Genomic DNA, 17,547 nt, shown 5'->3' with positions numbered 1-17,547 from the left:
TGGTTACCATACTGCCTCTTGCTATCTTAAAAAGAATTGCCTATATCATCAGTTATAATAAAATTGAACAAAACAGTAAAGAATAAAACCAAAACATTGGAGACATTATAAGACTTTAAAAGAAGATAATAGTCAACTAGAATGGGCGTCATAATGAATCTTATTGTCTTCACAGTTGTTGCCTATACTTTCGAACTTGGTACTATCAAGCAAAGCAGAATAGGGGAAAATCGGTCAAAACAAGATGGTGAGGGCAATACAGGGTTTCAAATCAAGTTAACAGGAAATCAAAGTGGGTTACTATAATATATATTCTGCTATTATTTATTTTTCCCTTAATTAAAAAGATAAAAATAAAAAAGTAAATAATTTAAAATAGGGGATTGAGATAAAAGAGGGCATAACAACAAAACAGTGCAGGTAAGCGTAACCATTTAGGGGCTGGGGATTTAGCTCAGCAGCATAAGCGCCTGCCTTGCAAGCAGGCAGTCGTGCATTCAATCCCTGGTACTGATAAAAAGGAAAAAGACCAAAAAAAAAATAATAACCATTTAAGCAAAATAGTGTTTCACCACAAGATATCCTGACATAAAAGTAGTTACCATAGTGTCTCTTTCCTTGAAATCTTTGAATATAACTTCATATACTGTAGCACCAAACATATCAAGACAATGTAAAACATTCAAGAGAATGATCGTATTACAGGGTATTTAGAACCAACTATCAGAAAATGAACATGGTTTCTGTATAATCACCTTGTCTATAAAAGTTTTTGTTTATATTACCACATATAATAAAATCCAATAAGATACAACCTGTTAAGACTGATGGAGACAGAAGAATAAAAGCTTGATGGGACTTCAAAACAAGATGACACTAAATCAGCACTAGCTATTATGATGTCTTGTTTTCTCCAAAATAGCTGTTCCCACCATCCGATCTTCTCTGCCTCATTTCTGTTGAGCTCTTTTTCTGTCATTTGTTGTCGGTTTGTCTTCTTCATTTCACTTTCTGCTCCATTCATTGTGGCCTCTCTGCCACTATTTCTGGAATCTTGGTATTTTTCTTTTTTAGAATATCCTGAAGTATTCTCTGTAGAATTGAATTGGTGGTTGCAAATTCCCCTAGTTCCTCTTTATCCTGGAAGCACCTTGTTTTTCCATCAGTTTCTAGGGACAGTTGTGCAGGATATATCAATCTTGGCTGGAGGTTATTATCTTTCAAAGCTTGAATTATTGCCCCCCACGCTCTTTGTGATTTGATGGTTTGTGCTGAGAAGTCTGCTGTAATTCTGATGGGTGTTCCCTTGTAAGTGATCTGTTTCTCGTCTCTGATGGCTTTTAATATTCTGTTCTTATATTGGATTTCTGGAATTTTGATTATTATATGCCTGGGTGTAGCTCTGTTTGGGTTGTAGGTGGCTGGGGTCCTGTATGCCTCATACATCTGAGTATCTTTACCTTTTGCTAAATTAGGGAAATTCTCTTGGATTATTTCTGTGAATAGCTTTTGTAGTCCATTTGTTTGTGTCCCTACATCTTCTTTTATGTTCTTAGTTCTTAAGCTATAGATCTTCTTATCATCTTCTAGCCTTTGTATTATTGCTGTTTGTTTCCTTGTTATTTTTAAGAAGTTTTTCATTTCATGCTCCCATATTACAAATCTGCCCTCCAGTTCAGATAATCTATCCTTAGTTTCTTTCAAGCTGTTATGCCAGCTTTCGATAGAGTTTTTAGTTTCCTGGTAATGTCTTTGAACCTGCTTCACATATTCTCTGTTTTCTCTATTTTCTCCATCAAACAATTCTCCCCTTTTTTTCTGTTCTTCTATTCCACCATCTGTTTTTTCTTGGGTGGTGCTTAGCATTTCTCTAACTATTCTACTTATATTTTGCTTTATTTCATTAAATACTTCACTTTTGAACTCATCTATGAGGCTCCGGAGATACTGCTTTATGTCTATTGGTGCCATGTCTGATATTGCATATTTTCTGTCCTCCTTTGCATTTACCTTTCCTGGATCAGTGTTCTCAGGACTGGGAACTGAGGACCCTTTCTTGTTGCTCCTTCTTCCCATACTTTTTGTTCCTTCCATACAAGCGTATATAGGAGGTCCCGTTTTTTTTCTTTGTCAGTTACAGTTTGTTTGAATTGCACTGGCTAGGTGTTCCTGCCCACTGCAGTGTACTAGGGAGACACAGACCTGGGCAACCTCTGCTTGACCCACCCCTCCAGGTCAACCTACCGAAGCTTCACTGCTAGGGTGCACCGACAGGTGCTGGAAACCTGGTTTGGGCTAGCCTACTGGGTCTTAGTCAGCAGCGTCACCCAGGCTAAGCGCTCCGCACCAATCCTGCTTGAGAGGGGAATATGCGACTAAAGTCACTGCAGCGTCCTGTTCCGGCTAGTCTGCCTGGTCCCAGAATGTCCTTTGCTGGAGCCTCCTACTTTATGGAAGGGTCCCCATTCCTCTCACTCACTGCAGGTTGATGCAGGGGTCCCTGCCAGTCCCGCTCTCAACTCTGTTCACTGATTCCTGCTCTCAGAGCTTTCTTGCATCTCTCCCTGCTGTGCTGATTTGGACACATCAGCAGCAGCAGGAAATTCAAATCTTTGCTTCCAATGGCGCGGGTTCCAGCTTCCATGCTGAGATTTTATCTGTTCCTGTTACAGCACTGGGATCGCATTTCCAGTTAGTTTCTCTCAGCATAGTTCATTCCTGGGTCAGCAGGGTATATCTTCCCTTGCTTAGGACTCCTCACACCGCACTATTCCTGGATTCTAAGCTAGGTATCTCAGAGAGCCTCCATAGATGCTGTTATCTATCCACCATGTTCTCCCGGAAACAAAAGATGCATTTTCAAAACAAAATATAATTCTTGTCAAACACTTAACTTAATGAACTATGTATACGTATCTTAAGGCACCAAAATATGATTAATAAATAAAATATTCAGGCCACGTCACAGCTTTTACTCAACATAATCTATATACCAGGCACTAAGGTAGGTGCTGTCAATACAAAAGTTCAAAATAACATAATACTTCTACACGTAGTTTGCCAGTCAGAACTTAGTGATATAGCCAAACTAACAGGGTAGGTTGAAAGGTTAAAGTCTCTGACAGAGCATAACAAAGCCTTGGATAAAGAAAGATCTTGTTTATCTCAAAAAGTAGAATGTTTTGAAGATGAGTCCACTTGAGATACATCTTGAAAGATACGTAGAGTTTTTTATATGAATCTCTTTTCCTCCAGGAGGAAAAAAAAAAACAACTCAATCAGGAAAGCTAACAATCTTCATAAGAGTTTATCAATATAATGTGTTTAAAGAGAACTTTGGGCATCCCTTAGGCATGCTTCTGTGTCAAAAAAGGTGTTAAACAAAATCAGTTTTCATGACAACCTCATGGTTTTATACTTGCCAGATGGAAGTATCAACCATATGATAATCCAGTTTTTTTCAAACTTACTGAAGCAATAATATCTGGAAATTATGGGTTTGGTGTGCTCACTATATTTTTAATATATTTCAAAATAGCATGAACTATTCTTGAGTCTATCTAAAGCCCACCTTATAGCTTTGCTTTGATATGAGAGCTCAGTCTTCTATTTTTTAATTTTAGTTTTTAATTGACTGATGATAAATGGTCATATCTATTAGGTACAGTATGATGTTTAAGTATATGTATACAATATGTAGTGATGAGATTGGGGCAAGTGACATATCCATTGTCTCAGATATTTATCATGTTCTTGTGTTGGAAAACATCCAAAATCCTCCCTTGTGTGCAGATGGGGATGGAGCTCAGTGGCTGAACAATGACTTAGCACACTAAGGCCCTAGGTTCCCAATATCACAAAACAACAACAAACCCAAACTTCTCCACTAACTATTTTGAAAATACAACTAAATATTGTCAACCGCAGTCATCCTACTGTGGTACAAAACATGAGAAATTATTCTTTTTCTCCAATAGCACCCAATCCCCATAGGAGACAACCTATCTGTCTCCCCTCCCCTACAAGCTTTAATTTTCTTATGATAACCTATTTATTTTACAAATTCATCATGGAATAATTTGAGTACAAGAAACTATCCATAAAGTCTACAGTTTGATGAGTTTTTACGTATGTAGGTACCCATGAAACCGATCATAATCAAGAGGATGAATGTATTTATCACCCCTGATGCCTTCTTGTACTCTGCTACTCCCAAACTTGCACCTGCTTTCCATTACCAAAGATAAATGCGCATTTGTTAGAATTTCGTACATATGGAATCATACAGCTCCTATATTCTGACATATTTTTTGTGTCAGGTTTCTTTCACTCATAATATTATTTGGAAGTATATCTGTGATGTTGTATATATCATTTATTTTCTTGCTTAGCATTTTTCCTCACAGAGACACACAACAATTTGTTATCCATTCCTCTGTTGTTGGGAATTTAGGGATTGCCAGTTTTGGACTATAAGCATTCATGTTCAAGTGTCTACATGAATTGTCTTCATTTCTCTTGGTAAACCCTAGATGTGGAACATCTGGATCCTGTGGTGTGTTTATGTGAGCCTTGTAAGAGCCTGCCAGTCTTTAGCTTCTACCATTGTACTAAAATCGTTGTTTATTTGTTACAGTTTTGGCGAGGTGGGAAGCTTTTTGGTTTTTGTCCGTACTAGGGAATGAATCAAGAGATTTATGCATGTCAGACAAGCATTCTACCATTGAACTACATCTCCAGCCCTTAAACCTGTTTTTTTCAAATCACTAATTACTTCCATGTTGCTAAGTCAGCTTTCATTACTTACCGTACCTGTAAACTTGGACACAATTGGTTTCTTCCTCCTACAAACATTTGGTTATCTGCTCTCTCTACTTTTATTAGGGGAATAGCAGGTTGAGACAGGATTTTCCTATATAGTTTAGGCTCCTGTTGAACTCACCATGTAGCCTAGGCTGGCTTTAAACTAGAGGTGATCCTCCTGCCTCAGCCTCCTGAGTGCTGGGATTATAGCTGTTCCCCACCAGGCTCAGCACCTTTAATTTTTCCTTGGTCCCCAACATTGTTTTTACATGTAGTGACCAGAGAGATCCTTAAAGGCACCAGATAATTTCTCTATTTCCCCCTGTCACTCATAGTAAAAGCTAGAGTTCTTTAGGGGCCTACAAGGCTGTTATGGATTTCATGCCCCCTGCTGCCCCATTTATGTGTTGAAATCCTCACTACCAATGGACAGTATAGGAGTTGGGGCCTTCAAGAAGTGAATAGATCTATGAGAGTACAACAGTCAGGTTAAGAACCCTTCTGATGGGATTAGTGCCCTACTGGAAAAGGCTTGCCGCTTCCTGGGTCTCTGCCACATAAGGGTACAGGATGCTATTGCTGGACATAGTGCATACTCCTGCAGTACCAGGTACTCGGGAGGTTCAAGTAGGAGAACTGCAAGTTAAAAGGCCCTGAACAACCTAGAAATGCTATTTTTAAACTAATATTTTTAAAAGCAAGAGACCTGGGAGCTGTAGCTCTGTGACAGATGTACCAGACTCTGGGTTCAGTCCTCAGTGCCAGGGTGAGGGTGGCTGTCTAATCTTCAAGAAGAGGGCCCACACCAGAACCAGTCACATCTGAGGAAGCTAGGTGTGCCACCCTCAGAAACAGGAGAAAGAAATGTTTGTTGTTTAAGTCACCCAATCTGAGGTAATCTCTTATAGCAGCCCAAACTGAGAAAAAGACCTCCTATGATTCAATTCCAAATTACCTCTCTGGGCTTTTCTCCGATCACCGTCCCCTTGCCCACTTTGCTCTAGGAAGAGCGACCTCCTAGCCTCCTCGAATTCATCAACCTTGAGGCCTGTGCATTTGCTGCTTCACTGAGGAAGCCTTGTTCTCTTGCTTCCTTCCACTGTGTGCTTAATAGGAGCACATCAGAGAGGCCAGCCTGACCTCCCAGCCCTCCTTCTCCCCAGCACACCCTTCCTTGCTTCACTTTTCCCATGGCCCATCAGTCTGTAGATCATATCTTCAGTAGCTTGTCTTTTTCTTAAAATGGTCTCTCCTTCTACACTAGAAGAGATGAAGACTTTCTGTTTTGTTCACCGCTTTGTCCTCAACATTTGGGGTAATACAGGGCACATGGTAGGCAAAAAGCAGCCAGTATTTGTGAAACGAACGAGTGAATGTGTAACCTCTGTACTATTTTCCATATCCTCAACTGTGTGATAAAAGCAAAACCCTAAAATATATACACAGACAAAACTCAACTCAAAATCATTAAGTAAATAACATGTCAATTCTAGCATATCATTAGAGACTGTCAAAAATACCTAGCTTTTGTTTTATTGGTACTGGGACTCAAATGGTGGGCCTCATGATTGGCAGGAAAATGCTGCACCGCTGAGCTACATCCCCAGCCCTTAGAACTACTCAGAAAATCTAAGCATGTTATCAGCACCTTCCTATGTAAAATAGTTTTTAGATATCGTTAGACTATCCACCAGAGGGAGCCCGTGCTTTTCTTTTTAACAAAAATCACACCAGTTGACAAAATGACCACAAGCAAACAGGAAACAGACACTAACCAAGTTTTCATCCTTTCCAGAGTTAATTTAATGTACGTTGTTTTTCCCCACTTACTTCCATACTTATTGTGAGTTTTTCCCACAAAACGCACCTCTTTCTTTTAGGCAGTGTGAACGTTTGGAACAGCATGTGAATAAAAGTATCAAAGTCAGATATAGCAGGAGCTGTTATAGTCATCATTTTGATGGTTTTTGTTTGTTTGTTTTGGGAAGTTTTTTGTCTAAAATTCACAACTGTTCTGTTCTACCTCGCGCGCTTATGCCATTGAGCTAAATCCCCCACTCCCCACTCCTTTTTGCTGTGGCTTTTTTTTTTTCTTGTTTGTTTGTTTTGATGCCCAGGGATTGAACTGGTGACTTCACATTTGCCAAGCAGGCGCTTACTCCGCTGAGCTAACCTCCCAGCCTTGCTGAGTTCTTAAAGACAAAATATTTCTAAAAATTTTTTTGGTTTATTTTGAGAACAGGTCTTGATACATATTCAAGCTGGTTTTGAACCCACTATATAGTCCTGGCTGGCCTTGACCTCAATGACCATCTTCCTGTCTCAGTCTCCAGAGTGATGGGATTACAGGAATGCACCACTGTTCCTAGCATTGTTTTCTTTTTCTTTTGGCACCACTGAATGATTTTGTTTGTATCTTTATTTTTGAAATCTCAAAGGGCAAAAATATTTTGTTTGTTTTCTTTTCTGTACTTTATTTTTTGAACAACAGCTCTATTGATGCATAAGCGAGAAACAATAAACTATACATGTTTAATGTATACAATCTGTTGAGCTTCATTGTATACATAGACCATGAAACCATTGCCACAATCAAGGTAATAGACATATCTATCACCTCCAAAATTTGCCTCGTGCCCTTTGTTGTGTATAGGAACCCTTACACATCTACTCTTTCAACAAACTTAAGTGCCTAATACATTGTCATTCGCTATAGGTGCCAAGCTGTGCAGCAGTTATCTGAGTGATCACATTGTTTTTGGAATCTCTTTTTAATGATTCTGTGACTGGGGAGGATAAACTATCTACTTTATAAATAGTCTGCACATTATGCCAATACTTAACCTTATATAGGTACCATCTTCCTTCCCTTCTGCCTTCCAAACCTTATACAGGTTCCTCCCTGGCTTGTCAAACTAGAACCACAGAGGGAAAGAAACTCCAGAAAATGTTCTCAGTCTAATCAAGGGAACACAGCAAACCCAGCAAAGCTGGGAATGGCTTATGTGAGGCTTGAAAAGGAGGTGGACTCAATGTGCCGAGAAACCGACTGAAGGCAAGGCTGGGGCTGCACAAGCTGGGAACTGGGAGCTCTGCTGTTGTCACCTGGGACCTGGAAGTTCTTGTCGCTTTCATATTAATTCTAAATTGAAGAATTTTAAGCAAGTTGGTGGTATTCTGAATTTCTCTTTACAAGGATCATTCTGGATCTTGCAGGTGATAAGAAAGCAAGAGAAAAGTTGAAAAAAAGAGGCAGCAGGGAAAAGGCAGCTGCTGAGGTAGTTCAAAAGAGATGCTGGGGTAGGCATGGGCTGTGATTGTGAAGACATAGATAACAGGGAGCCATCCGGAGGTGTGGAGCCTCATTTCTCTGAGATGCGAGATACTCTCCATCCAGAGGAAGGCGAAGCAGAGGTGACTGGGCAGGGAAGTCTGATACTTTCTAAGCACTGAGCTCTCTGCTGAGCCTATTCTTTTCTATGATCCTGAAGGAGAAGACTGACGTACAGCTAGGTTGTAGTATACTTCAAGTAAGGCCACACTGCTGCTCAGAAGCCAGAATCATGGCCCTTTTCACAGCATCTCGCTACCCCTCAGGCAAGGCCCTTATAAGAAATCAGGTCCATTAGCTGATATCTGCCCAAACATCGTGCTTGTCTGGCCTCTCATCTGTAGCTCTAATGTACAGACTGATATTCTCTGTCCAACTACAATTCTGTGTCATATTCTCCGTAAAATGTTTTTGTCCCTCAACAAGCCCCTGAAAAGACTTCCTGTCTTTATCTCAACATTGCATCTCATTAGACAAAGGCTAAAAAGTAAATGAATAAAGGACTTGTGAGAATTACTGCTAAGCATGCAATTGAGGAAGGATATGTTCAAGACACACACACACCAAAAACAAAACAAAAAACAGGATTTGTTTTCTGATAAATCTCTATTTATTGATACCACTATCTTTTAGCAAAAAAAAGTCTCAGAGTACAAAGTATATATGGCAATACTGCTTTGAGCTTTAATATTATTTGCTTAGAGTACACATGTGTCTATAAGTGATAAATGTTCATAATGTGGGAATAAATATATTTATCAAAGATATTTGGTAAAAATATGTATTTTTTTGGTTATTATTTATATACTGTCCACTTTTCCTGTGAGATGTAAGATAAGTGGGTCACAGACTCTCCTATTATGGAACTTTTTAAGGTTTTTTTTTTTCCAGAGAATTACATAGAAGGAATTGAAGAATTTCATGGGCAAAGATGTTTGGGTAGGATCATTAGTAGGCAGCCCTCCGAATCATCTGCAGTAACAATATCTGAGAAAGTAAATATAGCTTTCAGTTTCAGTCAAAGAACTCCTTTTGTTCTCAATTCACCAATCTCTCTAAGGAAGTTTTCAAGTTCACATAATCTAACTGGGCACCAACTACCCCTCCACTGAGTTTGCTGTCCCTCCAGCTCTTGGAACTTTATCATTCTCAACAGCTGGTGTGGGAACTGATAATCACAATTCACATTTGCCCCACAATGAGTTTTCTTTTTTTTTTTTTTTCCCCAATGAGTTTTCAAAAGATCTTGGCTTCTGTGTTCTCCCCCCATAGCCCACGCTTCCCTGTAGCACATACTTCTTTCCCTACTTTTTACCTGCCCCAAATTCGTTTTGCAGAGCATGTTTCTCCTCCTGTCTAATAAATGTTAAGCTTTGCTGCCATTTTTTAAAAAAAGAATCTTTGTGACTATCTTATTAGTCATAGAAAGCTTGTTAGGAATAGTACTGAAGGAATTTTTGTAGTGAATGGAGAAAGGCTGGACTGAATAACCTTTACACCACTTTTCTTTATAAGATTGTATGATTTCAGAGGTCTTGAAATTTTTATTTAAAAATTTCTAGACTATCCAAAAGTGTTCTAAAATGTGCTTCTTATTTGTTAGAGAAGCCAAGTTAACTTCCTGTCATAACAATACAAGAATGTTGCTTCATCGTTGATCCCTGTAGTGACTGTGGCCAGAAAATGAGTAAGAGGTTACTAGGGGTGAAACAATACAGAGCAGCCGGGAAGAGAAACTCCGATTGCAATCTCCTCGTATAACTACTAGAGCTGAGTTCTGGTTTTTTAGAGTTGGTGGCAGATTCAAGGAAATAAACTATGGCTGCTACACTCAAGGAACTGAATGTCTGATTAGAAAGAGAAAATAAACACTAATTAGGTAACAAAGTGCTCTTTCATGTTGTGTTAAACATAAGGGGAATGAGAATTTTAAGATGATTTGACTATCTAGAAGGTTTTAAAAATATTTTATTTAGTTATTTGCAGTGCCGGGGATGAAACTCAGAGCACTGTGCCTGTTAGGCAAATGCTCCATCCCAAGCTACACTCAGCACTCCAGAAAGGTTTAAGCACAACTTGAGCTGAGCCTTGAAGACTGTATCCACTGGAACTTAGTGGAGAGAAGACATCCTTGTGGGTTGGTGGGTGGGAAAAGGGGCAATGTCAGGCAAATAAGTCTCACAAATGAGAGAGCATAATTTGTGTAATGGAAGAGAAACAGGCATGGACTTGTGGCAGAAAGGAAAGTACTTGCCTATGTGAAGCACAAGGACACAAGGGGAAATTGTGTGGCCAGTGAGGGCAGGCAAGATGGAGCCACATCACCTCAAAATCCTGAAAGAAGTTTCCCAAGGCCACATGCTGGTGATGTCCAAAGGTGGATCCCTAGGAACAATCAGCGTGATCCCTCAGACACCTCATGTATGAGGTCTGCAGACTCTGACAGCCATTGCAGCTGGGCGAGGTCCAGCTCAGTTCCAAGCTGCTTGGCTTACTAGTATGTGGACAGGTGGGGACTCAATAACAGAGACCTCACAGTACTCTCTGGAGGATGCAGGCTGAGGCCTGGAAGCTGGCAGCTGTTGTGTGGGATGTGTCTGTGTGGCCACTTGTCCAGATGTAGTTATTACTAAGCATGTGATGAAATTCAGTTGGTTAGTGGTAAAAAGCACAAACAGCTATTGCCTCTAACAATTCTTAATTCTGTATTTTAAAATCAACTTTTCAGTTTTGGTTACAATTTCATAATAGTACTTTACATTTTCTAGTCAAATTAACAGGCCCGTGTTACTAAAGGCCATTACTTCTTAGAATTATTTTGATATAATTAAAAACAAATTTTAACACAAGGTACTTGTTGGCAAGGTGGGTTTTTATGTGTTCTTCTCTTGACAAGGAGCTTTGGATCTTTTAACTTTTATGATTTTCTTGTTTTTCTGATATTTTTTCGCTTTCTTTTGCTTTTTCTTTTGGGTGACCTGTGAAGAAAGGAAGGTGAAAGGACAATGTTTCTGAGTCTTACAATTTTTTCTTACTTTCATTGTATTTGAACTGCCCCTGGTTGTGATATTTCTTTATCCTCAAAACTAATTAAAAGTTGCCTTTCTCTCACAAGGATTCCTTTTGATTCTCTATTTTGTTCACATTGAGGAGGAACCAATAGTCTTCTAAATGCTTATTATTAGTAGTATTATTAATAATAATATTATTTTTAAAACAAGGTTTCTCTCTGCAGTCCAGGCTGGCCTCAAGTGAGTACTCCTTCTGCCTTAGCCTCCAAAGAGCTATTATAGGCACGTGCCACCAGGCCTGGCTTAAGTGCTTTGGTGTATTCTGGTTTATTACTGTTCTCACTCCAACTCCACTTACCACCTGCAGGTCCCCACTGAAACCCTCTGCAGTTTGTGCTATAATCATCTACTTTTTTACTCATGCAGAGATTTGAGACTATGAGAGGGTAACTTGCCCAGAGCAAGAGCTATTTAGTCTGTCCAACTCCTGAACTCAAGCTCCTCACCACGTACTACATGATTCTCCTCAAACCCAGATCCTCAGTATCTCAGGCAGGATTCTTCCTAGTGGTCTCAGTCTGCTTTCCCACCTCACTCCCTTTCTCTTTTCATATAAACTCCCTGAACATAGCAAGCTCTCTCATGATTTTCCTCTTGTTCCTGTGCTATTTTCTCCTCCTATTGATTTATATTATCTCTTAGCATCCAAATCAAACATGAGAAGTCCCGCTTAACACCTTTTACCTGCCTTTCTTCTCTAGCAAAGTTAATTACTCCTTCTTATATCATCTTCAAAAGTCACATATGCCTTTATTTGATATTTCTCCCATTGTGTCACAATTGCTATAAATTGTTAAAGAATACCTGCTATAGAAGGGAGGGTTTACATCTTATTACTTTTATATCTTCACTGTCTACCATTCAATTAAATACAATATAAAAGGATGAAAATATATCTTTAATGGAACTACATATATTTTTTGTCTTCCAAAGTTTACTTCTAACAGAAAGAAAATTTTGTTCCCTTGTTCACCAACCTTCTTCTCCCACTGTTTAATCAGTTTCTTTACTTTTGTTGAATCTGGATTTAGACATGTTTGATCCCCATTCCTCTTTGTAGCACTGCCAAAGAAACAGCAATGAGATTTCCTTTTCCCATTATTTATTTAGTTTTTTCACAGAAATAAGCATGAACTTAATTTATAATAAAATGTTTTCCTAGAACACAGTTAACTAAATAATTTCAAGATTTTTCATTAATTTCTCTGTACAGTATGAAAATAAGAGTCACTATTCCATATATCATCTTTGATTTAGCTATCCAAGAGCGTAAAATACCACTTAATCAAGCAATTCTAGTATCTAAAAGGTATTAACTGAGAAAGAATTGAAGACAAGACTGCCACAATAACAGTTTGACAACTGCCAAAAGTTTGAAATAACCTACATTTCTAGCAATGGCGATTGATCATATAAATTATGGCACATTCATCTGCCATTAAATTTGGCCATTAAAATTCTGTTATCAGCACTAGAGGTATACAGTTCAGTGATAGAACATGGCTCACCTGCCTGTCTTCAATCCCCAGCATACAGACATAAGACAACATTAGAAAAAAATGACATTACAGATTTACTAACATAAGAAATGTTCGTAATCATAGTGTTGTTATAAAACTGTATAGTAGCTTCCCTTATTGATGGAGCATACATTCTGAAATCTTGGGTGGTACCAAATACTATATAGGGTGTTTTTCATATACGTACATGATAAGATTTAATTATAATTTAGGCACAAACAATTATAACAATATACTATAATAAAATATACTATACTATAATAAAGTATATATAGTAAATAAATTATACTAATAAATAGTAAATAAAATATACTATACTATAATAAAAACTATTTTTAAATACTTGAATAAAAAACTATTTTAAAAACTATTTTAAATACTTGAATATTTTATATCTAGACTTTTCCATTTTATATTTTAGACCATAGTTGACTTTGTTTAACTGAAATCTAGAAAGTAAATCAGAGATAAACAAGGGTTACATTATGTGATTTATGATTTATGTGTGTATGTATAAAATCTAAAAGTATGTACATACAAAGCAAATGGAGGAACTTTGAAAGACCATATGCCAAGGAATTAATTGTATTTGTCACTGGACAATAGATTAGAAGTGGTTTTTATTTTCATCTGTTCAGTTATCTGCATTAAACATTTTCTAGGAGCGCTTTTTTCTTTTCTTTTTTTCTTTTTTTGAGATAGGGTCTGGCTATGTAGCCCAGGCTGATCTTGAACTCAAAACAGTCATCCTGCCTCAACCTCCCAAGTGCTGGGATGACAGGTATGCAACACCACACCCAGCTAGAACCCCATTGTTTTTTTAAATTTTTTTTTTGTCTTTTTTTGTTTTTATCGGTACCAGGGATCAAAATCACGGCTGCCTGCTTGCAAGGCAGGCGCTTATGCCGCTGAGCTAAATGCCCAGCCCCCAGGAGCCCATTTTCAAGATTACTTGAGTTTATGTTTTCCTGGATTACAACTCTAACTAGCTTTAGATAAACGTCAATTTTTTTTCTTTGATGTTCAGATGTTTTCTTTGATGAGCATAATATTATTGAAGGAATAGGAACCATGCTTGGTTCCTAATCTCTACCAGAAATTTCACTTTTAGGAATAGAAAAGAAAGGAGCAAGATCAGGTTTATTGAGGGGCTAATCATATAGAATTTAAGTGTCTGCATGGGTAAGTGTCCAGAGGGTAGTTAGTATTCATAGTAAATTTAATGTTCCTGGTAATATGGCATATGCCACATATGTGAGTTTTTACTTACATGATTTCTGTTTTCTCACACGAAGGAGATGGGACAAACTGTTTAAGGTCTTTTAAGGATTTGAGAGAGATTACATCATCACTGGAGTTGATGCAGTAACATCGTCCTTTCCTCATTACTGGGGTGCCTGTGAGAAAAAAAAAAGAGTACACGCCTTCTCTTCACTGTTTCAATAGAAGTGATTAACCAAAATGACACATTTGACTTAATCATGCCTTATACTATCCTTTTCTAAGTGTTTTTAAATCATCACCACAAGCTTTTAAAGTAGGCATTATATCCATTTTGTGGGTATAAAGTTTAGAAGTTAAGTAAAGAACAAAGATACACAGTTTTGATGGGGCAGGAATAGGGTTTCAGCTCAGGTCTGAATCCAAAGATATTTTTCTCAGCCATTCTCCCTTTCTTTTTTGGAGGAAAAAAAAGATTTTTACAATATTTAACAAATTCCCATTACACATTAGACACACTAGCACACAGTTTACATGTGCTACGTGGGCAAGTTTCTTAAGCAACTTCCAGATCCATTTTTACCTGATCTTGGTTGAATGGGATTCCTACAGATAGAAAGTTCTACTTAAAACAAATTACCAGTTCCATCTATCTCTCCTTCTAGATGCCTAGACTTTTCAATAGTATTTTAAATTATTGAAAAAAGTTTTTGAGACAAGGCCTTGCTATGTACTTTAGGCTGGCTTTGGGCTCACTATGCCTTGAACTTGCAGTAATCCTCCTGCCTCAGCCTCCTGGGTGTTGAGATTACAGATTATGTGCCACCACCTGGCTTTTAGAAATTCTTTAGAGTACATCATCTTCATATTTTTTACTTTCATTCAGTATATATTTCCTTATTATGCCACTTTTTTTGTTGTTGTTGTTCTGAGGATTGGACCCAGGGCCTCAAACTAAATTGTATTCCAAGTTTTTTTAAAAAATATTTTTAGTTTGAGACAGGGTCTTGCTAAGTTGCCTAGGCTGACCTCAAACTTGTGATCCTCTGTCTCAGCAACCCAAGCTTCTGAGAATATAAGCATGTACCACCTACCAGGCATATGAAGCACACAAACTACAAATTTTCTATATTACAGATAAGGAATCTGAGGTGTATAAAAGGAATTTGCCCAAGGTAACATAAATAGTTGTTGGATTAGGACAACCTCTCCTATTACTGGATTATCATTCAGTTAACCATAGACATATATATCAAGAAACAACACCAATGACAAAAATAATTTAGGAGACAGAGTTTTTCATTTCATTATCTGTGCCAGTGATGCTGATTTCACATCCTTTACTCTAAACCACCCATTTGTGTGAAATGAAAATGAAACATGCAGAAATTCCTTCTGAGAGAGAGCTTCCCATCATAAGTGTTCAAACTTCATCAAACATTTACTAGGAACACACACACCTAAACTTAGACTTTCGTTTGACTTGGCAGCCCCAAGTTCTGACCTTTGGATAGTTGACTACTTGTAAGTAACTGCTCTTTATGATTCAGTGTTATCTGGTTAATGAAGAGGTTTTCATATTGACGCACATGTCTAACTTCACTTACCTAGTATAACTCAAAACCCCTTACCTTGAACTTCAAATAGAACCAGGAAGATGATGCCCAAGAAGAAAGAAACACTATGTCCCTTCATTGTTGCAGAAGGAAGTTCTGCAAAGTCACTCCTATGTTGAATTTCAAGCCTGAGAAAATCTTCAGAGAACATGCTCCGGGGGATATTTATTTGGGAAATCTATTTCCCTCCTAAACCCTAATTGGGTGTTATCCTTGTCTGATGAAAGCAAAACTAACCACATGCTTGCTTTCCCTGGGGGAAACCCTACACTCAGATCCAAGGGAATTTCTGCATGTTTTTATTTCCATTTCATATAAATGAGTGTTTTATAGTAAGGGATGTGAAACCAATACACTGTCAGCCTTAACAAACACATAGCTGCTCACCTGGGTGAAGGACATGATGAAAACAGTATTGTGCAATAAAGGCCAGAAATGTGGCTTCCAGATGGAAAATATTAAAGTCCAGGCAAATAATTCCTTTATTATTTATAGCATACCTTTCTGTATAATAAATGGCTACATCGGTCTTATATTATCCACCCTACAATTTGAAGTACTTTAGTTTCTTCAGGAGTCAAACTATTTTCTGCTAGTAGTAAGTTCCTTTTTGTCACTGCTGCTACAGCTTATGTTTTATATTCTTAGATCAGTTAGCATAAGAGCTCAGCTTTGTGCAAGAGATTCAAATTAACAGAGGCTGAGATGGAAGCTTATTTTGCTCTAATAGAGATGGACAGACATTATGATTTGGCTCTAAAAAGGCCCCCAGAATACTAATGTACTGAGAGGTGGGACTTTTGAAGGTAACTGGATCATGAAAAGGGTCTAAATTCAACAGTGGGATAATCCACTGATGGATTCATAATCTGATGATATTCTTTGGAGGTAATGGAAGCTTAAAGGGGCTGGTTTAAGAGGGACACAGGAAAGCATGTCCCTGGGGGGCTATACCTTGTCTCTGGCCTCTTCCCACTTCTTAGCTGTCATGAGGTCAGCAGCTTTGCTCTGCCATGCCATTCCACTATAATGTTTCTGCCTCATCACAGGAACAAAAGTGATAGAGCCTAATGACCATGGACTGAAACCTCTAAAATCATAAGCCAAAGTAAGTGTTTCTTCCTGTAAGTTGTTTTTTTTTTTTTTTTTTCATTTTGTCATAGCAATGGAAAGCTAACAAAATGAACCAGCACTTGTATAGTAGCTCTTTCCCATAAGATAATCCAAGCTCCTTCTTATTGCTTATGCCCCATGTTAGGGCTGCTGCTCTCATGTATATGGTCAACAGTGACTTGATACCACATCCTTTTTCCAAGTATGGAATGGCAGAAAGGCACAAAAGTCACCTCATTCCTTTTTAGTTCCACCTTAGAAGTTGTACCCATCACTTTCCATTATCTGTCCTGTAACAGAACTTAGTCACACGATCGTATTCAGCTTCAGGGGAAGAGACGGTATCTCTACTCTGGTTTATTAGTTGAAGACTAGAGGTTCTATCATTGCATAACAGTGTTTATTGAATGGGTGACTGATCTGAGCAGTAGTCTACATCCCTCAGTGGGCCTATGACCTCTCCTGGCTCTGATTCTCCTCAATCCCCCTTGTTCTTCACTTTAGTGTTGTAGCAGCCACTTTTCCAAGCTTCAGAGGCACAATAAACTTATATTTGAAGGTAGTGGCATAAGAGGCAGATGGGCAAAATTGATACAGCTAAATAACTGAAACTGAGACAGGTAGGTTTGTTTAACTATCAATACTTGTTTTGTCATCTCCGAGGAACAGCAGAAAAAAGAACACAAATCAGGGGCTTTGTTATGGAAAAGAAAAAGTACTAAAATATCTTCAAGGAGTGAAAGTTGTTGTTTGTGGTTTTTTTTGACCGTCATATAACATACCAAGTAAAAATGGCACTAGTTCTAAATTTCCAAACAAGAAAAATATTTTTTCAGTATTAGGAATTAAATTCAAGGACACTTTACCACTGA

General features: G+C 38.1%; 1 protein-coding gene across 1 annotated transcript; it reads right to left on the bottom strand.

Moving 5' to 3' along the window:
• Positions 1-8,955: 8,955 nt before the first annotated feature.
• Positions 8,956-15,734, bottom strand: Cxcl9 (C-X-C motif chemokine ligand 9). Its single transcript, XM_003477648.3, has 4 exons — positions 15,578-15,734; positions 13,996-14,122; positions 12,183-12,267; positions 8,956-11,112 (listed from the first exon to the last, which is right to left on the bottom strand). Exons 1-4 carry the CDS (start codon positions 15,711-15,713, stop codon positions 11,008-11,010), a joined length of 453 nt encoding a protein of 150 aa, XP_003477696.2. The 5' UTR covers positions 15,714-15,734; the 3' UTR covers positions 8,956-11,007.
• Between the last annotated feature and the right edge of the window lie 1,813 nt (positions 15,735-17,547).

The sequence above is a fragment of the Cavia porcellus genome, unplaced genomic scaffold (assembly GCF_034190915.1).
Source record: "Cavia porcellus strain 051 isolate PalLab524CR breed Dunkin Hartley unplaced genomic scaffold, mCavPor4.1 scaffold_4, whole genome shotgun sequence".
NCBI lineage: Eukaryota > Metazoa > Chordata > Mammalia > Rodentia > Caviidae > Cavia > Cavia porcellus.
Note: the sequence above shows the minus strand (reverse complement) of the source record. Positions and strands in the feature narration are given on the sequence as shown.

Coding starts and splice junctions, on each gene's coding strand:
- Cxcl9 (XM_003477648.3), bottom strand. CDS start 15,713: ATGTTCTCTGAAGATTTTCTCAGGCTTGAAATTCAACATAGGAGTGAC. Junction 12,268..13,995: donor TGTGAGAAAACAGAAATCAT/GTAAGTAAAAAC, acceptor TTTCTTTGGCAG/TGCTACAAAGAGGAATGGGG. Junction 11,113..12,182: donor TTAAACAGTGGGAGAAGAAG/GTTGGTGAACAA, acceptor CTTTCTTCACAG/GTCACCCAAAAGAAAAAGCA.